General features: G+C 43.0%; 1 protein-coding gene across 3 annotated transcripts in view; it reads left to right on the top strand.

The window, feature by feature from the left end:
- Nucleotides 1-26,366, top strand: part of lrba (LPS-responsive vesicle trafficking, beach and anchor containing) — a 1,157,354-nt gene that overhangs the window by 186,001 nt on the left and 944,987 nt on the right. For all 3 annotated transcript variants that reach the window (XM_070871469.1, XM_070871472.1, XM_070871473.1), the window contains exon 21: nt 3,674-3,866. In XM_070871469.1, the coding sequence (XP_070727570.1) occupies nt 3,674-3,866 (193 nt within the window). The remainder of the gene's footprint in view (nt 1-3,673; nt 3,867-26,366) is intronic.

The following is a 26,366-nucleotide window of genomic DNA, read 5'->3' on the forward strand; positions in this document are numbered from 1 at the left end:
TCTCTGTCACAGGTGGGATAGATAGTCGTTAAGGGAAGGATTGGGTGGGAGTGGTTTGCCGCACGCTCTTTCCGCTGCCTGCGCTTGATTTCTGCATACTCTCGGTGATGAGATTCGAGGTGCTCAGCGCCCTCCCGGATGCACTTCCTCCACTTAAGGCGATCTTTGGCCAGGGACTCCCAGGTGTCAGTGGGAATGTTGCACTTTATCAGGGAGGCTTTGAGGGTGTCCTTGTAACGTTTCCGCTGCCCACCTTTGGCTCGTTTGCTGTGAAGGAGTTACGAGTGGAGCGCTTGCATTGGGAGTCTCGTGTCTGGCATGCGAACTGTGTAGCCTGCCCAGCGGAACTGATCAAGTGTGGTCAATGCTTTAATCTTGGGGATGTTGGCCTGGTCGAGGACGCTAATGTTGGTGCGTCTGTCCTCCCAGGGGATTTGGAGGATCTTTCGGAGCCATCGTTGGTCCAGCATCTTGAGGTGTCTGCTGTACAAGGTCCATGTCTCTGAGCCATACAGGAGGGGGGATATTACTACAGCCCTGTAGACCATGAGCTTTGTAGCAGTTTTGAGGGCCTGGTCTTCAAACACACTTTTCCTCAGGCGACCGAAGGCTGCACTTGCGCACTGGAGGAGATGTTGAATCTCGTCGTCAATGCCTGCTCTTGTTGATAGGATGCTCCCGAGATAACGGAAGTGGTCCACGTTGTCCAGGGCCGCGCCGCGGATCTTGATGACTGGGGGGCAGTGCTGTGTGGCGAGGGCAGGCTAGTGGAGGACCTTTGTCTTACGGATGTTTAGCGTAAGGCCCATGCTTTCGTACGCCTCAGTAAATACGTCGACTATGACCGGGAGTTCAGCCTCTATGTGCGCAGACGCAGGCATCGTCCGTGTGCTGTAGTTCGACGACAGAGTTGGTTAGATGCGATAACTAGTTGTTAAATGGCTATTACTATACATAGCTGACTGCAAATAGGGGAAGTTAAGGCTGAGCAGAATAATTGATTTTAAACAGTTTAAAATTAGTGTTTTTTGGAGTAAAAAAGCAGTACAGTATTTTAAAAATATTCTTATTGAGATATCCCCCCAACCCTGAACAGATTTGTTGCAGAATTTGGTTGGGTTTGCTATAAAAATGATCTTTGAGGTGCTTCAGAATTCTATCTGTTTCAAAGCTGCGATAATTTATGTACAGGAAGACATTTTAAAACGTGCGACTTGAATGAAGGATTATTTCTTATTTCTGTTAGATATGCTGTAAAGCAGTGTTGTCCAATAGAAGTCGCAGACTAGATATATAGCCACACTGCTTTAGCCATATGCTTTAATTTTAGCCTTGCATACACCCAACAATGCAGGTAAATATACTTCACGTTTATATTTGGTTAACAAACATCTACCACCATTCAGTGTGAAACTTTGTAGTCTTTCTCTCACCACAAGTTTGGAATGCTGCCCTGAATTTATCAGACACAGCACATCTCAGTGCAGCTTCTAGGTCTTTGCACAGCAGTTGCGAGCGGTACTTTGACTTTCTCAGAATTATTGTTAAAACTCTTGACTCTCATGAGCTGCGTCAGACCTAGCTCTGTTCTCCATCCAGAACACGATTGGAAGCTGCTTGCCCTTTGCCAAGTCGTGTCCTACTGGATCAGTTTGTTATTGGCTGGGCTTGTTTTCTTCTGGCCTGGAGCAGTTATTGGTCAAGCTGACCACAATGACCGCTTCCCTCTCCGTACAATGTTGCTGGTGTTTCCATGGTGCTGAAGTTTGGCATTTTTTTCTTTTGTTTGACACCATTTTAGCAAGTAACCAATAAACAATAACCAAGGAAGTACACATAATCAAAAAACACTTGCACACTGATTTTCATCATAGCATTTTACCAACAATGCACAAAAAAGTTAAAGTACACATGCTTATGGCGTGAGATCACATGCCCAACGAAAGTGCCTGCAACTCATTTTTATTTGCATTTAGTCACATCTGGATTCCAATAATGCTTTAGAGCAATGAAGTTACAGTGTAAAGAAGTTGTTACAGCACAGATTAATAGGAAGGAATTGGTGACCCATTGTTCCAGTGGAACATACCAAAGCGTGACTTGCACTTGAATCCTAATGTAAATTTAACATTTAAAATCATATAAATATTAGCTAATTTTATATTAGCAAAGCCAATATCACACCTGATGTAATGTTTACATTATTAAAACAGTTCTTTGTTATGGCAGTTAACATGTTCAAATATTTGGCTGAAAACTGTCCCCCACATATGGAAGCAAATTAGTATTCTTACAAAAATGGCTGATAAATATAACTTAAAGAATTGACTTTTTGAATGACATAGTTAAAAACAAATAAACTTAAACTTTACTTGGTGTCTTTCACAACAGGACATCAAAATGCTTTGCAGTCAATGTACTTTTGAAGTCTAGTGTTGCCAAATGTGGCAACCAATTTGCGCACAACAAACAAAAGAGATAAATGATGGGGTTTCATATGTTTTGGTGATGTTGGTCAACAGTATGTTGGATATTCCAACACTACTATTAGTGCCACTGAATGAGGGAGTGCAGGTATTGGGTTTTCACCCTGACTGCTCAACCTCTGATGGTTGTCAATATGTTGGATATTCCAACACTACTGTTAGTGCCGCTGAATGAAGGAGTGCAGGTATTGGTTTTCACCCTGATGGTTGTCAATGGGCAAGGCACCAACTGGAAGTAAAAGGTACATTGGAAGCTTTTTGTTGTTCCTTCTCGTGGCTAGCTAAGGAATAAAATTGCCATGAGGTTTGTAAGAGGCTGCTCCTCAGGCGTGAGTAGGCACATGCTCCAGTGAGCTATGTAGCGAAACAAAGAGAGAGAGAGCTCATTCTCAAATTGGATTGGGTTTAAAAACATGTTATTTCTGATCTTCGGCTTACTTTGAGCACAGGACTTTGTCTACTTGTATTCTAATCTTGCCTGTAGTACACTAGTCTTCTAGCCTCTTGGAAGTTATAGTACTGTGCAGCTACATTTTTGCCAGAAGATACTAGTTTAAAAGCAATTCTAAGAATATTGTGAATCTTTTTAGTTCTTTTCTCGCAGAATTTCAGTTTGATTCTGAATTAAGTGGATGATAATGTGGAATTTCATTGGATAACAGTAAAATAGCATATGCCCACTGGCCCCCCTCTCCCCACTTGGGTTAAAAAGAAACTACCTTGTGTATACATTAATTTGACTTACGACAAATAAAGAAAACTCAAATGAAGAGAATCTTGTTTCTGTGTTTTTTTTTGAGGGATGTTATATCTGAATTTTGATTACTTGTAGATGTAGATATGCTGGCTCCTTCAATCATTTATATATCTTGTATAAATGTGAAAAGCATTTAGGTGTAAGTTTAGAATTTGTTTACAGAATCATTCATATCACTCGGCCTACTCCGCCTTCAGTGCAGTTGCAATGAAGTACTTTAAAACTCTTAAAATATAACGTTTTTTGTGGAAATTTGGCAAGTATTCAGTGCAACATAACACTTACATAGTGGTCTTGGACTCATGGAATTTTTTTTTAAATGGCTGTTGTGCTTCTACTTGTGCTCTGCTCTGTATCTCACTTATTTACTTGGATTTGTTTGCAGATTTTCATATTCCCAAAAATCAGAACTGTGATTGTTGTTTTGCAGGAGTTTGCTACAGTGCTCAGTGTGGCAAGAGTGGATGTTATCTCTTTGCTATGTCAGTCCTAAGAATTCTGAAGAGCAAAAAATAACAGAGATGGTGTACGCTATCTTCCGGATATTGCTTTATCATGCAGTGAAGTATGAGTGGGGCGGCTGGCGTGTCTGGGTGGATACGCTTTCAATTACACATTCAAAGGTGAGACTTTTTCAATTATAATCTAGATACATAGTTGATATTGTGTGACAGTTTTCCAATGTGATAATGCCACAGTTAACTGGGGCATGCATGTTGCTGCCCAATGTCATTTTTATGCGCCAATTTTATTGCTGGTGCATAAAAGGACAAATATTTAAGCAATTGAATTTCAACATGAAACCTTAAGAGTGGACCAATATCAGGGGAAGCTGCATAATCAGAAATTGCTATGTCCTTGAATAGAATCATTCTAGTTAGTCTTGCACTGATGAATATTGCTTGGTTACTGAAGGTTTCATGGTGAAGTACAGATGGTTGCTTTAAATTTTTAAACCACAAGGAGGCGTACGTGATCTTTGTGGTAGATTGCACAATAAGAATGAAGAGAAATGGTGAGAATCGGAAAATAGAATTATAGACCATATTTATTGCAAGTCCAGTTAATTTAGGCTGTGAAGGTTGTGTTCATTATAATTTGTAGGACAGCCGATTTATGCAGCTAGCTACTACTTTGAGCGCTTAATTTTCCAATTATACACTGAGTTTTTGTGAATTTTATTTGTCTGTATTTTGTAATCTGGGGAAAGTGATCATGGAAGCACACTTCTACCATGATATGGAATGTTAAACAAGTTCCTGCCCCCCCCCCCCCCCCCCCAAAAAAAGGATTTTGCTAAATCTTTTTAATACAGAAGTATTAACTTTTTGAACTCAACTTTTTTAAATGAATGGGCTCAAATAAAATGTAGTTCTCTACCTAAATCAGGAATTATTAGCTGAACGTATCTGTATTAAAAGATTGCTGCACCAACTTTTATGTGAAAACGCAGACAATTTGTTATGGTACTGTGTGTTGCAACATTGTGTTGGAGGGCATGCCAGTGATATAATGTGTTGGTGAATCAGTGGACTGTTCCGCAGCATCATAGGATGTGAGTTTATGCCCGTGTTTTCTTGTGTGAAGAGTTCCCAGTGTTGGAGAGGCCATCACACGAAGGGGCCAAGAAGAGATGAGGTGCTATCATATAGGGAGGATGGTAGATCTGACGAATAGTGACTAAATGTACTTTTTTGTGCATTTGTTTTTAAATTGAGATTCCTTACGACTAGAAAGTGTGTGAGGGGTTAACATCCTACAGGCACACAGGGTATTTCTCAGGAAAGGCCATGAGCTCAGAGTGCAGACAGATTGGCTGCAGTGGGTTTCACAAGTTGCGAATTGCTATGGAATTTTAATAGAATGTCCAAGGTACTAAACAGTGATATATGGCTGTTGATTTCAAACTGCATGGTAAACATTATATACCATTATTAAATATTGGCCTTACATTTAATATTGATGAGGGAAGTGTGGCCTTTTGTTTCACTAACTTCAAAATAACTTTGGATTGAATTTCTTTGGAAAGCCTTTTTTTAAAACCAGTTTTCAGCTTTCCAGCCAGCGGAAAGGTTCTGTGTTTTAAGATTGTGCCACCCAGGAGCTAGGTTAGTTTTCGAACTGCAGCATGAAGTGAACTTTTGATTTAAAGTTTATGTAGAAAGAGAAATTAAGTGGTATTTTCAGCGTTAGTTGTTGAGACCGAAACGTATGTAAACACCCAAGCTTGGATTGACTAGCTGGTTGAAGGGATATGGGAACAGGTTAGGGAAATGTGATTTGAACTACTTCCTTGCTTGGAGGATAAACTGCAACATGGACTGATTGGGCTAAATGGCCTGTTTCCATGTTGCACCTTCTGTGTATTTACATGTATCAAGATGAATAGTGAAATGTACGATTCTCAAACTGTTTTAGTTAAATAAAACCATCTGTTGGCTTAAAGGCTGAGTCTTGGTCTGAGTGTATATTCAGCCTGCCTCTCAGAAAAGAATCACGTGGTGCTGCATGACACATTCCAGTACCTGTTAGACAGAGTAAGCGTTCTCAGTGATTTTTGGGTCTCCCTACCCTTTACCTAGACACTGGATGGAAAAAGTACATTTCAGATCGTACGCCTGGCTAATTTGTCGCACTACCTTTTTTGCAGGGAATTGGGTTTGGAGAAAGAAATCCATTGAAAATTGATGGGAATATAAAATAAAAATTGAAATGTTGGAAATAGCCAAGTTTAAGGTTATCTCTGGTCACTTTAATAATCAGGAACGACTGTAAACTAATCTGGTGGGTATATTGTGATTGTGTTTAATCAGAGTTTAAGATGGAATATAACACTAGTTATACAGCAAAAACATATGATCCGATCGGACAAACGGCCGGAGCACGTGAGCAGTTCTCTGGCTTGCAACCCCTTTCTCTTCATCTAGAGCTTCCTTCGGTAAAGTATGGGATGACTCGAAGAGTGTTTGACCATCCCAACTTCTGTTTCGCTCTCTTCTCACACCGTTTGTGTGGACAAGATCTCGAAGTGTTACTTTTATTCTCTTTTTGGGGGTGGCCCTGAAATGTCTTATGATTTTGGTCACCTGTCTTTCTCTGTTTATATTTTCCCAGAGGTTTCCTTCCTTTAAAATTTGTATCTTCTCTCTTGTCCGTATACTGCCTTTGATCACATGAGGCCAAACCAGAAAACAGCTCGCTTCAAGAGTGTTGCCTCTTTTATGATGTAGCAAATGTTTACATTAGTTCTCACAACTTCCATCCATTCTAACTCTTTCTACAAAAAATTGTCTTAAAGATACATTAACAAAGTTGAAGTTTTAACTTGAAAACAACAGATAATGGTTGTCATAGTGCATAATGCTATAATATCTCAACAGAGTACCAAAATATTAGCATTTCTAAGCATCTAATACCAGTTCGGAGATATTTCATCTCCAGTTCAAAACGACGATTGAAACATCGCATTCTTCATATCAGTTTTATATATTTTGAACCCTTGATTTCTAACAAACTAAATATTTTCACAAAAGCCATGATTGATTTCTCTTTGCAAAAGTTGGGTTATAACTGTAAGGAGGCTGGGAACCATCCATGTTTGTATTTGTAATCACGACTAAATGTTTTTCCTTTTGTCACATAAATGTTCGCTTTTGAAGAAAAACGTGACCGCATTTCATCCACATAGCAGAAACTACATTTACCATTGATTTTGTTCTTAAGATCTCATCTATTTTCAATAAATTTGGGTGAATAAATTAGTAATTTGCACAGTCACAATCACTACTTCAGAATTTACCTCATTGTGATTAACTTTTTTAAATCTTTAATGCTGTCCTGCAGAATTGCTCTCAGTCCTACATGCTAATTTTTCAATATCAAAAATAGTAACAGGAGCGAATTTTTGTGTTAGTCAATCTGAGGGATATTGACATTAAAGAAAGTTAATACTGAGGAATTAAACCTTTTCCATTTCAGGTCAGTCAGCATGGAGCACTCCTATGTGATGTACAAATTGGTTGGATTCCGTGGGCCCGAATTTGATCAAAGCCAAGTTCCGCCCACTTACCACCAAAAAAAACTGCTAAGATCACGATGGTACTTTGGGCGGAAGTTTGGTGAAAAAATAGAGGGGAAAAACGGGCATTGCACGTGGATTCTCGGCGGTTCTGGTCAAATTAAGGCCGAGGCTAGAGTCGGCCTAGTGAGGGGGGAGAACACAAAAAATATTTTTTCAGAAAACATTCACAGGACCCTTTTCCACTGAATCGCTGCAAAAGAATTAGAAAAAAAAAATTCGCCCACTTTTTTTGCAGGGTTTCATACCTACCGTCCATCGAAAGGCTGGTCTGACTGGGCGGTTATTTTTTCAAGAAGTACAGAGCACCGCTCCCACCAAACTCAGGCGGGAGCGGTTTTCCTAGCATTGCATGCTGGCGGTCCGCTCCCCGGTATTTCAAAACCGCCAGCGTAAGGCCCTGATGAAACTCCCAAGGAATGGAAGACCACCCAAAACAAGGAAATACCGCCGAAAAACCTGGCAGTGGGGTCATCAATTTTGGGCCCTGTGTATTTTCTAACAATGTGTCTTAGCTTTAATATCAGAGAAGCACCAATGTGATCTTTTTCCATTTCCCACACCAACCATCCTTTGGTTTGAGTTAGGTTGGATATCAGTGCTGAATTAGGGCAGTTTTGTGTGCGAGCCAATGCCCACTTGGAACTAAATTGATTCTATCCAATGCTTCATGTAGGACACTTAGAATAGGCCAGTAAATGGGACTTTAATACTGCCAATCTGGGGGTGGATTTGGACATTGGCTAGTTTCTAATCCGCAATGTCATCCAGCCCTCAATTATATTTAAATGCTTATATTAAAATAAAGGTGTTCTAATTTCTTCATTTCTCCCAATGTTATCATTTCCATGTATTCACACTATATTGGTCAGAATGGTATTGAGCTCCATTGTGTAGGTAGCTACTTGATGTAAATGAAAAAGATTCTTGGATGACCCAGTGAGAAGTGCAATTCATTGCTGGAAGGAACATTTCTATGGTCTGGCCTTTTTTTCTGGAACAGAAAGGTAACAAACTTGGGTGACAATTATTAACTGAGTTACATAAAAATATCTTCAAAAAGGAAAAGGAGGGATGAAACACTATTTAGAAAATTGTGAGGTTAGGGACTGCCTGGCACAGTGGATTGCCACACTTTCCTCTGCTTGAACTATGTTTCAATCTATTTCGGAATAATAGGATGGAAATCTCTTCTTTGTAAGGGTTGTCTGTGCAACATGTGCGAAGAGTCCCAACCCACCCAGTCTGCTGAGGCTGTCTTTGATTTTGGAATGCTCGATCCAGGCAGCATAAACCTTCATGGCACTGACATCGTTCATCTTGATCATATAGGGTGATTGATTTTTTTTTTTGCAAGGCTTACTGCAGATATCTATGTAACTGTGCTGAGGGTAACCAGTTCTGGTATTCATTTGTACCACATTATGGGCATTTTTGTGCTATAGACCTATGTCTACCAAATATGTCTACCAAGAACTGGAATGAAATTACTTGTATTGCACATGGGATCCTTACAGCCAGCATTGAGAGGAAACTTATTGTCTGTTGCCTGGTAGCATATGCTGCAGCTCAAAGGTGGAGTTTGATCTCTCAGGGCAGTGGTTATACAATGCTGATATAAGAACATAAAAATTATGAGCAGGAGTAGACCATACGGCTCTTCGAACCTGCTCCGACATTCAATAAGATCATGGCGAATCTTCGACCTCAACGCCTCTTTCCTGTCCGATCCCCATATCCCTTGATTCCCCTGTCCAAATATGTATCTATCTCAGCCTTGAATATGCTGAATATGAGCATCCTCGGCCCTTTGGGGTAGAGAATTCCAAAGATTCACAATCCTCTGAATGAAGACATTTTTCCTCATCTCAGTCTTAAATGGTCGACCTCTTATCTTGAGACTGTGCTCCCTAGTTCTGAACTCTCCAGCCAGGGGAAACAACCTCTCACCATCGACTCTGTCAATCCCCCTCAGAATCTTATATGGCTCTATGAGATCAGCTCGCATTCTTCTAAACTCCAGAGAGTATAGGCTCAATCCTTGTTCATAGGACAACCCTCTCATCCCAGGAATCAATGTAGTGAACCGTCGTAATAGTGCCTCGAAGGCATATATATTCTTTCTCAGCATTCCAGATGTGGTCTCACCAAAGCTCTGTACAATTGTTGTAAGACTTCCTTACTCTTGCACTCCAACCCCCTTGCAATAATTCTGCTATTAAGGACCAGAGAGAGAAGAGAAACATTTTCAATATGAATATTGCTGTGTTTTCTGGTAGATGATTTTTAATGTTATCAGAGCACAGATGGGGTCTCTTTTCTGTAGTAACATTGAAAAGACTAAAATAAGTTTAGAAAATCTCTAGCTGGTGAAATTTAAAGATGCTTTGAAAATATGACTTTGCACTGGGCTGGATCTGACGTGAACGCTCGGGTGACCATGCTCTTAAACTGTAGTGCCACTTATGGGTTGACATGCACCTGATGAAACTGCTTCGCATTGACACAAAGTGGCACTATAACTACAGCCTTTTCACTTCCTTTCCTGTGAAGTATAAGACCTAATTCTATCTTTTCATAGTTTACAAAGACAAATGAAAACATAGCTATTGATGTCCATTTAATGGATATATTACACTAAAACGTGATGAAATAAACTTGCATGTGTGTGTTTTTATTCTTGCTTCCACATGTATTAATCTAATAATATAGGGCTCAATTTTACCCAAGACTGTTTTCTGGCATATTGCAAGAGTTACGCCCGTTTTTTCAGGCCAGAAATGTGCCGGAAATAATTTGCCGAAGTTTCCCTGATGTAAAATTCGAATTTGGCAGCACACAGCGTGTCCAGTCGCCTCGTGGGGTGAAGCCTGCTGTCTGTGCCGAAAAACAATGCCGCATGCGCGAGGGAAAAAAATTAAATTTCTGACGTTATTTCAATGGATGTGCATATACAGTCCAGCTCCGAGTTGGCAATCGACCATTTTTAAAGAGCCAGTTGTGTGTGTGAGAGAAGGAGTGGTGTGTGAGAGCATTGGAAAAATCGCAGCTGCAGCAGTACACGATGCAATGCAGTGCAAGGACCAAACATTTCTTAAAGGAAGAAGTGGAGGCACTGGTTACTGTGAACAGATAGCAGGAACTGGACACGAGCAGAGGTCACATAGAAACATAGAAATTTACAGCGCAGAAGGAGACCATTTCGGCCCATCATGTCTATGCCGGCCGACAAAGAGCCGCGCGGCCTTTGGTCAGCAGCCCTGAAAGTTACATATAAACCTACGAACAATGACTGAAAGGCAAAGAGCACCCAGCCCAACCAGTCCGCCTCACACAACTGCGACACTCCTTATACTGAAACATTCTACACTCCACCCCAACCGGAGCCATGTGATCTCCTGAGAGAGGCAAAAACCAGATAAAAACCCAGGCCAATTTAGGGAGAAAAAAATCTGGGGAAATTCCTCCCCGACCTGTCCAGGAGATCACCCTGGCCGTACTCGATTCCCTGCAGTACTTACTATTAATACTGCGTCGGCCAACAAAAGGACATCCAGTCTACTCCCAGTTACCAGCTCTAGGTCCGTAACTCTGCAGGTTACGGCACTTTAAGTGCCCACCCAACCATCTCTTAAAAGCGGTGACTGTTTCTGCATCCACCACTTTTTCAGGCAGCGAGTTCCAGATCCCCACAATCTTCTGCGTCAAATCCCCTCTAAACCTTCCACCACCCACCTTAAAACTATGCCCCCTTTGTAATAGACCCCACCACCAATGGAAATAGACCCTTACTATCAATATTTTGTACACCTCTGAGGTCTCCTCTCAACCTCCTCTGTTCCAATGAAAACAAACCCAGCTTATCTAATGTCCTCATAACTAAGATTCTCCATTCCAGGCAGCATCCTAGTAAATCTCCTCTGCACCCTCTTCAGTGCAGTCACGTCCTTCCTATAATACGGCGACCAGAACTGCATGCAGTACTCCAGCTGTGGCCGAACCAAAGTATTTTATAATTTAAGCATAACCTCCCTGCTCTTGCATTCTATGCCTCGGCCAATAAAGGCAAGCATTCCGTATGCCTTCTTAATCACCTTATCCATCTGATCTGCTACTTTCAGGGATCTGTGGACAGGCACTCCAAGGTCCAGTTGTTCATCTACACTATTAAGTGGCCTACCGCTTAATGTGTATACCCTTTCCTTATTAACCCTCCCAAAGTACATCACCTCACACTTCTCTGAATTAAATTCCATTTGCCACTGCTCTGCCCACCTGACCAGTAGATTGATATCCTCCTGCAGCCCATGACTTTCCTCTTCATTATCAACCACACAGCCAATTTTAGTGTCGTCTGCAAACTTCTTGATCATACTCCCTATATTCAAATCTAAATCATTGATATATACCACACAAAGCAAGGGACCCAGTACTGAGCCCTGCAGAACCCCACTGGAAACATCCTTCCAGTCACAAAAAACATCCATCAACTATTACCCTTTGCTTCCTACCTCTAAGCCAATTTTGGATACAACTTGCCACTTTGCCCTGGATCCCATGGGCTTTAACCTTTTTAACCAATCTACCATGTGGGACCTTAACAAAAGCTTTGCTAAAGTCCATATACACTACATCGTGCGCACTACCCTCATCAACTCTCTTGGTTACCTCCTCAAAAAATTCAATCGGGTTAGTCAAACATGATCTTCCCTTAACAAATCCATGCTGACTGTCCCTAATTAATCCCTGCCTTTCCAAATGTAGATTTATCCTGTCTTTCAGGATTTTTTCCAATAATTTAAGCCAAACGCACCATTGGAGCAGGCCGGGAAGCGGAAGGAGCAGCGTGGCGACCTAGCTCAGCAGGCTGAGCGGCTCCCGGCCTGCGAGCACCATCGGAGCAGCCCGGGGAGTGGAAGGAGCAGCATAGCGGTGTACCACTCCAGGGAGCAGCACATGCTGGAGCAGGAGAACAACGGCAGTGAAGAGGGACGTCACCAAGATCCAGGTCGGCGATTGAAGCGTGGGCAGCTACAGCAGGAGGTCAGGGGGTAGGAGTGGCGAGAGATTGTAGAAGGACGTGATCAGGGCGCAGGAGAGGCGTGAGTTTGGGGCCCAGATGTGTCTGCGCACTAGGTCCATGCAGCAGAGCTTGGTCTCCAGTTGTCTTGGTTAATCCTTATAACTGGACCAAGACCGAGCTCTGTCAAGCCCATGTGGTGGCTGGTGTGCAACAGTCACCACAAGTTAAAAAGATCCACGCGCAGGCATCTTCCACCTTTGAAGATTTCGTTCGGGACCTGGAATTTTAGATCCTTCATTGAAACACCTGTGAACTTTTTGACGAAGCAAGTCATCCTCGATTCGAGGAACTCCCTATGATATATTTGCAGAACTTGAGGCCAATCCTGACGATGCAGAAAAAGATTCAGACGCGGACGAGCCTGAAGAGGAGAACATCTTCCAATCCAACCCTCCAGACCAAGAACATGGGGTTGAGGGGGAGGGGATGGAGCTGGATGAAGATCCCACTGTTGTACTGACTTTGGAGGAGGTGCTGCTCATTGCGGTGACAGCCCTTCCGTGACTAGTGGTTAGAGTGCTGATGGGACATTCCATGGTTTCACACCTTCTGACGTTGCGGGTCCCAGTGGTGGGGTGCAGCGAGGCACGCTCGGCCCCACCTTCCAAGGTTGCGGGTCCCAGTGGTGTACCGCAATGCACACCTAGGGCTCCACCTTTCGAGGTTGCAGGTTCCAATGGTGGGGTGCAGCGAGGCACACCCAGGGCCCCACCGCCCCAGGCTGCGGGTCCCAGTGGTGGGGTGCAGCGAGGCACACCCGTGGGGAGGAGGGGAAGGAGAACTCGACCGCGCTCTCCTGAGGTGCAGGATCTAACAGATGTGGTTCAGATGATGTAATTGAGTGCGGAGAGCATTGACCTTACCCGATCACTCCTGGACACCATCAGTGGGGTGAGTGATGGGGTAGCGGTACTGTCGGGAGAAGTAACAGCACTGTCACGAGAAATGGGAACGATGTGAGGGAATAGTGGCCTTGAGGGAGGGAATGTCAGAGATAGCTGATGCGCTGTCACTGACCATGATGGAGATAATGTAGCAGGTAGTTGAGACACTGTCAGGACGGTATGTTGGAGTTAGCTGCTGCAATAAGGGAACATGCCCAGACCCCTGCGCCCATTGACAGAATCAACTGTCACTCCCACTCCAATCCCCACACCAGCCTCTGAAGAGCCCAAAGACGGGCCCTCCAACTTGCTGCCTGCCGCCGCCCCCACACCCCCTCCCCCCACAGGTGCGCTGTACCCAGGACCTTAGAGAGAATAAGCTTGGTACCAAGCCCAGGAACACTGTGCCACCTGCGGGCAGGGGTGGTGGGGAGTCCAAGACCAAGCGCAGCGGGCGGTCTTAGATTTAAAGTGTGATCTTAAAGTGAATTTTGATACAAGAATTTTATTAAAGTTAAGTACAAAAGAACTGTTAAACTTTTGAAGAAAATATATTTTACATTAAATCTGAATCATTTCTATTATTTGTTCCATTAACACAACACAACGTTATGGAATAGCTCCAAACAGTAAACATGGTCCATATGGAATATTTGTCACTGAGCCCTCGGGCATCAGTAAAGCGTTCACGAATAAGCTGCTGGTGCAAGGCTCGAGCAATTGTTAAAGGGGCACGATGGCCCGCTCTCCTCCGCTGTCATGCTCCGGCCTCAGGCACTCGCATGGCTTCTTCGTCCTCGTCGTGCTCCTCCTGCTCGTCATCTGCATCTTCCACATCATTATCATCAGCCACTCTCACTGCAGGTGGGTCTTCCACTACTAGGTGCTGCTGCCTCATGATGGCTAAGTTATGCAACATGCAACACACAACAATGAACTGACCGACAGTCTCAGGGAAGTACAGCAAGTAGCTTCCGGAATGGCCCAGGCATCGGAAACGCTGTTTCAAGATGCCAATCTATGATGTTGCGTGTGCGACATGTGTTGATGGTCAGCTTCTGTCTGGGAAACGCGTAGGGGCGTCATGAGCCAGGTGGCGAGACCGCACCCTTTGTCTCCCAGTAGCCAGCTCTACCCTTCTAGCTGCTGTGGCTGAAACATGGCAGATATAACGCTGTTGTGAAGGATGAATGCATCATGGGTGCTCCCAGGGTATCTTGCATCGACTGACATGATATGATGCATGTCGTCACACAAGCTGTACATTAATGGAGTGGAAGCCTTTTCTGTTCCTGTACATCTCGGAATCCTCCAAAGGTGCTCGCAAGGCAATGCGGGTACAATCAATACAGCCCTGTTCCTTTGGGAAGCCAGCAATCCTGGAGAAGCCCTCAGCCCTTTCATGGATTGTCTGGGCGGTCATGGGGAACTTTATGAAGTCATTCCTCTGCTCGTACAGTGCAGTCGAATGCAGACATGTGTTGCATGTTGAGACATCCCAGTTGTAGCTTGAAACAAGCCAGAAGCATAGAATGAAAGTGCAGCTGTAATCTTCACTTCAACTAACAAAGCAGTCCTCCTGACGCTTTTAGGTTGCAGGACTGCTTTGACCAACTCACAGATCTCAGTTCCAACTTCTTTGCGGAAACACAGCCTTCTGACACAGTCTGCATCATTCAGCTGGAGGTACGAACGCCTGTCTCTATATACCTGAGGTGGGTAAGGTCTCCTGCCCAGCACCTTATGGGCTCTGATGTTCCTGATGCGATGATGTTGAATCAATTGTCTCCTATGTAGCACCACGATACAGAAGGCTCGCACAAAGTATGCATTGTCAGTATTGCCCCCATACTTAAATTTAACCTTTGAAAGAAGCTCAAAATAGTAGGAAAGCAGGCAGGACAGGTTTGCAGTTCTCTCTCTTTCCCCCCCCGCCCCCCCCCCCCCCCCCCCCCCAAGGTCTGTATGGTGGACTACACCCAAGGTCTTATAACTTATCTCTCTCTACCCCCTCCCCCCAACCCCCCCAAACTAATTGCAGTCTTCAGAAGCCTTCCGATCAGCACCTTGTTCCCCAGACTCGAAGCCTTCCAATCGGTATCTCTCTGGTCTCTCTCTCTCTCTCTCTCCTCGCTCCTCTTTCTCTCCTCTCCCTTTCCCCTCCTCCTCCTCCCTGCTTGTTTTCTAGCCAAGCCCCTGTGCCCGTCGTGGGGCCGATTCTCCCGGCCAAAGCTACGACCCTCCAGCGCTGCTTCAAGACGTTCGGTGGTGGCATACGAGTGTAAAATAAATAAATAAATAAATAAATAAATAAACTTCTGAAATCCAACAAATTTACATTTATTATGTTGACAGATTTAAAAAAAAAGTTGAATTTTATTATTGATTTTTAGTGTTCCTGACTCCCTCCAAAATCTTTGATTTAAAAATAGTACCGTCTTTCAGCGCCGATTTGTCCATGTTTTCTTAAGTGCCCAGAAGGTTTTTCGGGAGTGGCCAGATACACTGACCTAGGAGGAAAAAATGTTAGCTAAACTGCAAAAAATTATAAAAACCGGCGCAGACATGAGGCAGACGTAAGGTCAAAAAAAACTGGCCGAGAAAAATTGTAACTAAGTCAGTTATGCCGCCGCAGATCGCGGGGGGAAACTTGGAAAAAAATAAATACGCCAAAAAAAAACGGCACACGCCAAAAAAACTGCGAAAATGACCGGGGAAAATTGAGCCCACTGTGTTAAATGTTTTAGTGAGTGTGTATGAAAGTAGAAATAGTAGCATATTTGACTCATGAGGCTGTTCCACCATTTTGTTACGCGTTATCTTGTTGCTTTATCTTTTTATTTTGAATTTCCCACTCTTGCTCCATATTCCTTAATATCCTTATTTCCCAATTATTTATCTGCCTTTCAAACATCTCAAATGATTCTGCTTCTGCATGGATTTGTAAAGGGTATGTCATGTCTAATGAACCTAATTGAATTTTTTGAGGAAGTAACTAAAGTAGCAGCAGGGGAATGTCTATGTATGCAATTTGTATGGAGTTCCAGAAGGCATTCAGTAAGATTCCCTATAAGAGACTGTTAGCTGAAATTAAAGCTCATGAATTAAAGGCAGATTATTGACTTGATTAGGGGATTGGTTAGGCGATAGGAGACAAAGAGTAGGAATAATGGGTATGTACTCAAATTGGAAGGAAGTGACTAGTGGTGGTCCTACAAGGATCTGTGCTGGGGCTTCAACCAATCATTATATTTATAAATACTTGGCTAACACAATGGAGAGTCATATATCCAAGTTTGCTAATGATGCAAAGATTGGTGGCATAGTAAGTATTGTCGACGGGAGCATAAAATTACAAAGAGACGTTGATGGATGAATTTGCCAGATGAATTTCAACACAGGTAAATGTGAGGTCATCCATTTTGGACCAAAAAAAGATAGATCCGAGTATTTTTTTAAATAGTGAAAAGCTAGGAACAGTGGAGGTCCAAAGAGATTTACAGGTCCATGTGCACAGATCATTAAAATGTAGCAGTCAGGTACAAAAACTAATCAAAACCACATCTGGAGTACTGTGTTCAATTCTGGGCACTGCACTGTAGAAAGGCTATATCGGCCTTGCAAGGAGTGCCATGCAGATTCACCAGAATGTTAGCAGAACTCCAAGGGTTAGTTTATGAGGAGGGATAACATAAACTAAGCTTGTATTCTCTGAAATATGGAAGGTTAAGAGGTAATTTGATTGAGGGTTCTGGATTTTGAAAGGAATTGATAGGGTAGATGGAGAGAAACTTTTTCCACTGGTGTTGGACTCTAGGGTAAGATACATAACCTTAAAATCAGAGTTGGCCATTCAAGAGAAGTTAGGAAACATTTCTTCACATACACGATGGTGGAAGTGTGGAATTCTGTACTACAAAAAGCAGTTGGTAGCACTCTAAATAAATCATTTTAAATCTGAGAACGATAGATTTTTGCAAACCAAGGATATTAAGGGACATGAAGCCAAGGCGGGTGGATGGAGTTTAGCTACAGATCAGCCATGATCTCATTGAATAGTGGAACAGGCTCGAGGGGCTGAATGGCCTATTCCTGTTCCTGTGTTCCACTGCATTTCACATTCTTCCAATTCTGCTCGATTCCATTTTTTAAAAACTTGCTCAAAGAATTTTTTTAATGATGCTTCACATATATGAAATGAAAGTAAGTGGATTACTTTTTAACCCAGAAGCAGTGGTTTTCAATCCAGACCTCTATGACTGAGGCCATAAGCAATTTTAATAAGAGCACAGCTATTTTCCCCACAGTTTCAATTTTTTGAATTAGGACTAGCATATCTATTTCCAATTATATTGCACTTGTGTGATCTAGTAAATATTATTGATACAAGGGTGGGGTATGGGAAGTAATTCAACTTGTACAATGTTTCAGTTATCTGTTAATTTGAGTTGAAATTGCGTAAAAAAAGGTATTATTGGCTGTTTCATTAAAATGCCTTAATTTCCATTGCAGAGTAACTAATTTAGACTAACAGGAATAGACTGTAATTTGAAACATATACTAACCCAGTTGCCCTTGGGAGTTCTGGGTGTTGCATCTTTCCGATGGGTTATTTTCTTTATTCGCAGCACTTGTATCAACTATTGTGTATATTTTTCCCTCCCAACCTGCCTACTTTTCCTTAAAAAAAAATATTGTTCAATGATATCTTGTGTGGGGGGGACTTGTACCAACTTATTGTAACAGTAATGCCATTACTTCACTAGCATTTTCCTCTTTGCCCTCCCCCAAATCTCTAATCAAAAAGTCCGATCTCTAACAACAAACTGAAGTCAAATAATTTGAAAGATTTTGCAGTGTTACACATCAAGATCTGTGAATTTCCTATAAAAAACCAAAGAAACTGAATTGCAATTTTATTGTACAGTTTGATAGATTTCCTGCCACCTTTGGAGCAGCTAAGCTGTTTGTCACTGTAATCCACTCCTCCCACAGCTACATCACACTCATTAATGCATGGTGGCTTTCCTGACACTTCTGCACTATTCCCCTTTTCTGTACAATTTGTCGCAGTCAGCATTTAAAGGTATTGAAAAATGGCATTTTATCCTGTTGCTTTACAAACCACACCCTTTGGATGCCATAACCTTATTCCTATTTAACATTTTATTACAATTATATGTTAAACATTGGGCCCAGACATAATACAAGGCAGTTTTTAAACCTTATTCCAAGTTAAAAATGTGCATGCAGTAAGGGCCCTACACAAATATGAAGGGATTTAAAAATATCGTATTTTCAAATCAAAATTAAGGGGTACAGCACAGATTCACCAGAATGATACTGGGGTTTAAACGGTTAAATAATGAACTGTTGTACAAACTTGGCTTGCAGTCTATGTTGAGGAGTGATCAAATTGAATTTTTTTGAAATGATGAAAGGATTCGATAAGTTGGATACAAATAAGCTTTTCCTACAGTAGGGGAGTTCAGAACAAGGGGCATAATCTTAAAATTAGAACCAAGCCATTCAGGAGTGAAACTAGAAAGCACTTCTTCACACGTGTGTGAGCATTACTGTCTACATGAGCAGTGAATTACTCAGGCCAAACGTTTTACTTCCTGTGGGTGCCAACCATTTAACAAAAACTTAAAATTACAAATGGAATGGCTCTCAATTATTGAACCTTAAAGAACATAAGAAATAGGAGCAGAAATAGGCCATTTGGCCCCTCGAACCTGCTCTGCTAGTCAATAAGATCATGGCTGTTCTGATCTTGGCCTCAACTTCATTTCCCTGCCCGCTCCCCATATATTGTGTTTACTGTAAGACTGTTTTCTCTACCAAAGCAATTACCTTAAAGAATAAGAATGCTACAAAAAAAAACGGTGCCTACACATGTGATCAAAGAACTCAAATGTTGAGGAACAGGGCTGGTTTGAATAAACTAATATCCCCAAAAGATTAGGTTGAATGATCTTGCCAGTGAAATCAATATGGTAGTAATGGTAGAAAACCAGTTTCCCCCAAATTCTATTGTTGTTGGTGAAATATCTGTAGTTATACTGTTCTGGCGATCTATTTTAAAGCAACTTTGAAAATTGAGTTGCATCATTGCAGCATCACTTCATACTTTACAGTGCATTTCCATTTGTATTATGTCTTCACATGCACACCATAACCAAGTTATATGTAGTTGTATGTTCTTTAAATTCATTTTTATTTTGCCCTGTTTTATTTTGGTCATCCGCCACTATGTACCAACCCTGGATGACAAGGTAGGTGAACGATCTGTTCAGTGTGTCCACAAGGCAATGGGGATCAGCCACTCATTTGTATGTGAGGATGGCCTGGGGTGAATCTTTGATCCAGCCCCTATAATGGTGTAGATTGGTGTGGAGGGGGGAAGAGAACCTTTTTTGGGTGGTGGGGGCGCTGATGGAACACACATCCACAACAAGTGTTAAGAAAAATAGATTAATTCCTATTAGAAATGGGAATACAGGGCTAATAGATCCAGAATCGTGATATGGAAACTGGGTAGGTTGGAAGGATAAACCATATGACCAGTAATCTCCTGCTCAGAACATTGTTTACGTACTTGATCATAGTGAAATGTAATTTCATGTTTCCATTACAACTTCATTTTCAAAGTTATATCTTTCTTAAACCGTTGTGAAGAAATTTTGTTAGCACATGATATAAAAATTAACTAAATGTCATCAAAGCAGAACATTTGATTTGTAGCATATAAAAACAGAAAATGCTGGAAAACATTAGCAGGTCAGGCAGCATCTGTGGAGAGAGAAACAGAATTAATGTTTCAGGTCGATGATCTTTAATCAGGACTGTAAAATGTTTGGGATTAACAGTTTTTAAGCAAGTACAGAGCCAGGAAAAGGGCGGTGGGGTGGTGGGACAAAGGAGAATGTCTGTGATTGGGTTGAGGGCAGGTGTGAATAAATGACAAAAGGGATGGTAGCCAAAGAAAAAGTTAAGGGGACAAGTAAAGAAACGAAAGATTAGTCCAGAGAAGGTATAAATGGCTACAGCAGAATAGCAGAGGGGGAGAGAAGCATTGAAAATCTTGCAAAGAGGAAATCTTGCAAGTGGCTCAGGAATGTGGCGGAGAAAGAGGGGTGCGGCCCACCTCGCCAGCCATGTACCAATAGGAGATCCCCACACCAAGCACCAGACCACACCACCTCCACTCTCAGTGGCTCTGGTGCAGCCATCCTCCATTTAACATCATCATAGGCAGTCTCTTGAAATCGAGTAAGACTTGCTTCCACTCTCAAAGTGAGTTCTTAGGTAACTGAACAGTCCAATACGGGAATTACAGTCTCTGTCACAGGTGGGACAGACAGTCGTTGAGGGAAAGGGTGGGTGGGACTGGTTTGCCACATGCTCCTTCCGCTGCCTGCGCTTGGTTTCTGCATGCTCTCGGCGATGAGACTCGAGGTGCTCAACACCCTCCCGGATGCACTTCCTCCACTTAGGGTGGTCTTTGGCCAGGGACTCCCAGGTGTCGGTGGAGATGTTGCATTTTATCAAGGAGGCTTTGAGGGTGTCCTTGAAACATTTCTTCCCACCTTGGGCTCGCTTGCCGTGTAGGAGTTCCGAGCAGAGCGCTTGCTTTGGGAGTCTTGTGTCAGGCATGCGAATAATGTGGCCCGCCCAACGGAGCTGGTCGAGTGTGGTCAGTGCTTCGATGCTGGGGATGTTGGCCTGATCGAGGACACTCAATCTGGTGTGTCTGTCCTCCCAGAGGATTTGCAGGATCTTGCGGAGACATCGTTGGTGGTATTTCTCCAGCGATTTGAGGTGTCTACTGTATATGGTCCACGTCTCTGAGCCATACAGGAGGGCGGGTATCACTACAATCCCGTAGACCATGAGCTTGGTGGCAGATTTGAGGGCCTGATCTTTGAACACTTTTCCTCAGGCGGCCGTAGGCTGCGCTGGCGCAGGCGGTGTTGAACCTTGTCGTCGATGTCTGCCCTTGCTGATAATAGGCTCCCGAGGTATGGAAAGTGGTCCATATTGTCCAGGGCCGCGCCATGGATCTTGATGACTGGGGGACAGTGCTGTGTGGCCATCTTCTATTACCAGCACCATCGCTGGCAAGGCCAGGATTTATTGCCCATCCCTAATTGCCCTCGAGAAGGTGGTGGTGAACTGCTGACTTGATTCGCTGCAAGCAGTATGGTGAAGGTACTCCACTGTACTGTTAGGTGGGGTGTTCCAGGATTTTGATCCAGTGACAATGAAGGAACGGTGCCATATGCCCAAGTCAGAATGGTGTGACTTGGAGGATGTTGTCATAGAATCATAGAAATTTACGGCACAGTAAATCGGCATTTGGTCCATTGTGTCTGTGTCGGCCGAAAAAGAACTATCCCACCTAATCCTACTTTCCAGCTCTTGCACCGTAGGTCGGCAGTTCAAGTGCATATCCGAGTACTTTCTAAATGCGATGAGTGTTTCTGCCACCACCGCCCTTTCAGCCAGTGCGTTCCAGACCTCCACCGCTCTTCGGATGAATAAATGTCTCCAGCTCCCCTCCAATCCTTCTACTAATTATTTTAAATCTATGCCCCCTGGCTATTGATCTATTGAATGGTGGTGCAGGCTCGAAGAACCGAATGGCCTACTCTTGCACCTATTTTCTATGTTTCTATTTGTTAATGAAATAGATGCTTCCTAGACACGCCTATTAATTTTATAGAATCATAGAATGGTTACAGCACAGAAGGCGGCCACTTGGCCTGTTGAGCCCGTGCTGGCTCTCTGCAAGAGCACTTTAGCTAATCTCACTCCCCTGCCCTTTCCCCGTAGCCCTGCAATTTTTTTTTCTTCAGGTGTCTATCCAATTCCCTTTTCAAAGCCATGATTACATCTGCCTCCACTACCCCTTCAGGAAGTGAATTCCAGATCCTAACCACTCGCTGTGTAAAAAAAGTTATTTCTCATGTTGCCTTTGGTTCTGCTGCCAATCACTTTAAATCTGTATCCTCTGGTTCTTGACCCTTCCACCAATGGGAACAGTTTCTATCTACTCTGTCGAGACCCCTCATGATTTTGAATGCCTCTATCAAATCTTCTCAATCTTTTCTGCTCTAAAGAGAACAACCCCAGCTTCTGCAGTTTTTTCACGTGACTGAAGTCCCTCATCCCTGGAACCATTCTTGTAAATCTTTTCTGCACCCTCTCTAAGGCCGTCACATCCTTTGTAAAGTGCAGTGCCCAGAATTGGACACACTATTCCAGTTAAGGCTGAACCATTGTTTTTATAAAGGTTCATCATAACTTCCTTACTTTTGTACTCTATGCCTCTATTTATGAAGCCCAGGATCCCGTAATCTTCTTTTAACCACTTTCTCAACGCTGCCCTGACACCTTCAATGATTTGTGCACATATATCCCCAGGTGTCCCTGTTCATGCATCCCCTTTAGAATTGTACCTTTTAGTTTATAATTGAACATAAGAAATAGGAGCAGGAGTAGGCCATTTGACCCCTCTACCCTGCTCCGCTATTCAATAAGATGATGGTTGATCTGATCCTGGCCTCAACTCCACTTCTCTGCCTGCTCCCCATAACCCTTGACTGCCTTATCATTCAAAAATATGTCTATCCCCACCTTAAATATATTCAAGATCCAGCCTCCACAGCTCTCGGGTAGAGAATTCCAAAGATTCACGACCCTCTGAGTGAAGAAATTCCTCCTCATTTCTGTTTTAAATGGGCGATCCCGTATTCTGAAACTATGTCCCTAGTTCTAGGTTCCCCCATGAGGGGAAACATCCTCTCTGCATCTACCTTGTCAAGTCCCCTGAGAATCTTACATATTTCAAAAAGATCACCTCTCATTCTTCTAAACTCCAAGGAGTATAGGCTCAACCTTTCTTCACAACTCCTTAATCTCAGGAATCGACCTCGTGAACCTTCTCTGAACTGTCTCCAGTGCAAGTATATCCTTAAATAAGGAGACCAAAATTGTACGCAGTACTCCAGGTGTGGTCTCATCAACGCCCTGTACAGTTGGAGCAGGACTTCCCTACTTTTATACTCCACCCCCATTGCAATAAAGGCCAGCATTCCATTTGCCTTCCTAATTACTTGCTGTACCTGCATGCTAACTTTTTGCATTTCATGCATTAGAACCCCCAGATCCCTCTGTACTACAGCATTTTGTAATTGCTCCCCATTTAAATAATTTGCTTTTTTATTTTACCTACCAAAGTGGATAAACTCACATTTTCCCATATTATAGTCTATCTGCCAAATTTTTGCCCACTCACTGAGCCTATCTATAGCCCTTTGTAGATTATTTGCATCATTCTCACAACTTGCTTTCCCACCTATCTTTGTATCATCAGCAAATTTGGCTAAGTTACACTCTGTCCTTTCATCCAAGTCATTAATATAAATTGTAAGTAGTTGAGACCCCAGCACTGATCCCTGTGGCACCCTACTAGTTAGTTTGCCAACCTGAAAATGACCCATTTATCCCAATTCTTTGTTTTCTGTTAGTTAACCAATCTTCTATCCATGCTAATATATTACCCCCACAACCCCCGTGAGCTTTTATCTTGTGCAGTAACCTTTTGTGTGGCACCTTATCGAATGCTTTCTGGAAATCCAAATATATGACATCAACTGGTTCTCCTTTATCCACTCTGCTCATTTGCATCCTCAAAGAACTCCAGCAGCTTTGTCAAACATGATTTCCCTTTCATAAAACCATGCTGACTCTGCTCGACTGCATTATGATTTTCTAAATGTCCTGCCACTACTTCCTTAATGATAGGCCCAGGAGAGGCGTGAGTTCGGGGCCCAGAAGAGACGAGGGCCGAGGGGCAGCACTGTATACCTTCCTGTGAAAAACAGCCGTTCACCACTACTCTCTCTTTCCTGTCACTTAGTCAATTTTATATCCATGCTGCCACTGTCCCTTTTATTCCTGGGCTTCAACTTTGCCAGCAAGCCTATTATGTGGCATTTTATCAACTGCCTTTTGAAAGTCAACGTACACCACATCAACCACATTGCCCTCATCAACCCTCTCTCTCTGTTACCTCATCAAAAAACTCAATCAAGTTAGTTAAACACGATTTGTCTTTAACAAATCCATGTTGGCTTTCCTTAATTAATTCACACTTGTCCAAGTGACAATTTTATCCCGAATTATCGTTTCTAAAAGCTTCCCCACTACCAAGATTTAACTGACTGGCCTGTAGTTGCTGGGTTTGTCCTTGCACCCTCTTTTGTTCAAGGGTGTAACATTTGCAATTCTCCAGTCCTCTGGCACCAGCCCCGTATCAAAGTTGGATTGGAACATTATAGCCAGTACCTCTGCAATTTCCACCTTTACCTCCCTCAGCATCTAGGGTGCATCCCATCCGGCCTGGTGACTTATCGACTTTAAGTACAGCCAGCCTTTCTAGTGCCTCCTCCGTATTAATTTTTATCCCATCCAGTATCTCAGCTACCTCTCTTTCACTATGACTTTGGCAGCATTTTCTTCCTTGGTGAAAACAGATGTAAGTACTCATTTAGTACCTCAGCTATGCCTCCATGCATAGGACTCCCATTTTGGTCCCTAATCGGCCACACCACCTCTTGCTACCTTTTTACTATTTACATGTCTATAGAATTTTGGATTCCCTTCACTTCCCCTCGATCTGTACACTCTATCTAGGCCCTTCATTATTTCCCACGCACCTGCTGCCCTTGTCCTTCTAGGTGATGGCGGTTGCGGGTTTGGGATGTGCTGTCGAAGAAGTCTTGGCGAATTGCTGCAGTACATCTATTGGATATACATACTGCAGACACGGTGCATCAGTGGTGGAGCGAGTGAATGTTTAAGGTGATGGATGGGGTGCCAATCAAACGGGGCTGTATGGTGTTGAGCTTGTGTTATTGGAGCTTCACTCATCCAAGCAAGTGGAGAGTATTCAATCACACTCCTGACTTGTGCCTTGTAGATGGTGGAAAGGCTTTTGGGAGTCAGGAGGTGAGTCATTCGTGTAGAATACCCAGCCTCTGACCTGCTCTTGTAGCCACAGAATTTATGTGGCTGGTGTCCACCAGGATGTTGGTGGTGGGTGATTCAATAATGGTGAAAACTTTGAATGTCAATGGGAGGTGGTACGACTTTCTCTTGTTGGAGATGATCATTGCCTGGCACTTGTGTGGTGTGAATTTACGTTATTTACTACTTGGCCTAAGCCTAAATATTGTCCAGGTCTTGCTGCATGCGGGCGCGGATTGCTTCATTATCTGAGGAGTTGCGAATGGAACTGAACACTGTACAATCATCAGCGAACATCCCCATTTGACCTGATTGAGGGAAGGTCATTGATGAATCAATTGAAGATGGTTGAGTCTTGGACACTTCCCTGAATGATGTCCTGGGGCTGAGATGATTCGCCTCCAACAACCACTACCATCTTCTTTTGTGCTAGGCATGACTCCAGCCAGTGGCGAGTTTTCCCTTTGATTCCCATTTACTTAAATTTTATTAGGGCTCCTTGATGCCACACTCAGTCAAATGGTGCCTTGATGTCAAGGACAGTCACTCTCACCTCACCTTTGAAATTCAACTCTTTTGTGCATGTTTGGACAAAGGTTGTAATGAGGTCTGGAGCCAAGTGGTCCTGGCGGAACCCAAGCTGAGCATTGGTGAGGAGAATATTGGTGAGTAAGTGCCGCTTGAGAGCACTGTCGCCGACGGTCTGAGAAAATGAGCAGTGGTTAAAATCTAAAGTTGTTTAACGGTGTTACGGTCAGAAGGCTGTAAGGTGCCTAATAGAAAGTTGAGGTGATTTTCTACATTTTGTGCATCATGATACAGCACAGAAGGAGGGCATGTGGCCCATCTTGCTTGTGCTGGCTCTTTGAAATTAGTCCCAGTACCTTGCTCTTTCACCATAGCCATGCAAATTTTCCCCCTTCAATTATTTATCCCCATTCCGTTTTGAAAGTTATTCTTGCAATGGCTTCCATCCCCTTTCAGGAGATGCATTCCAGATCATAATAACTCGCTGTGTAAGATTTCCCCCCCCCCCCCCCCC

Source organism: Pristiophorus japonicus, chromosome 2 (genome assembly GCF_044704955.1).
Source record: "Pristiophorus japonicus isolate sPriJap1 chromosome 2, sPriJap1.hap1, whole genome shotgun sequence".
Lineage (NCBI taxonomy): Eukaryota > Metazoa > Chordata > Chondrichthyes > Pristiophoridae > Pristiophorus > Pristiophorus japonicus.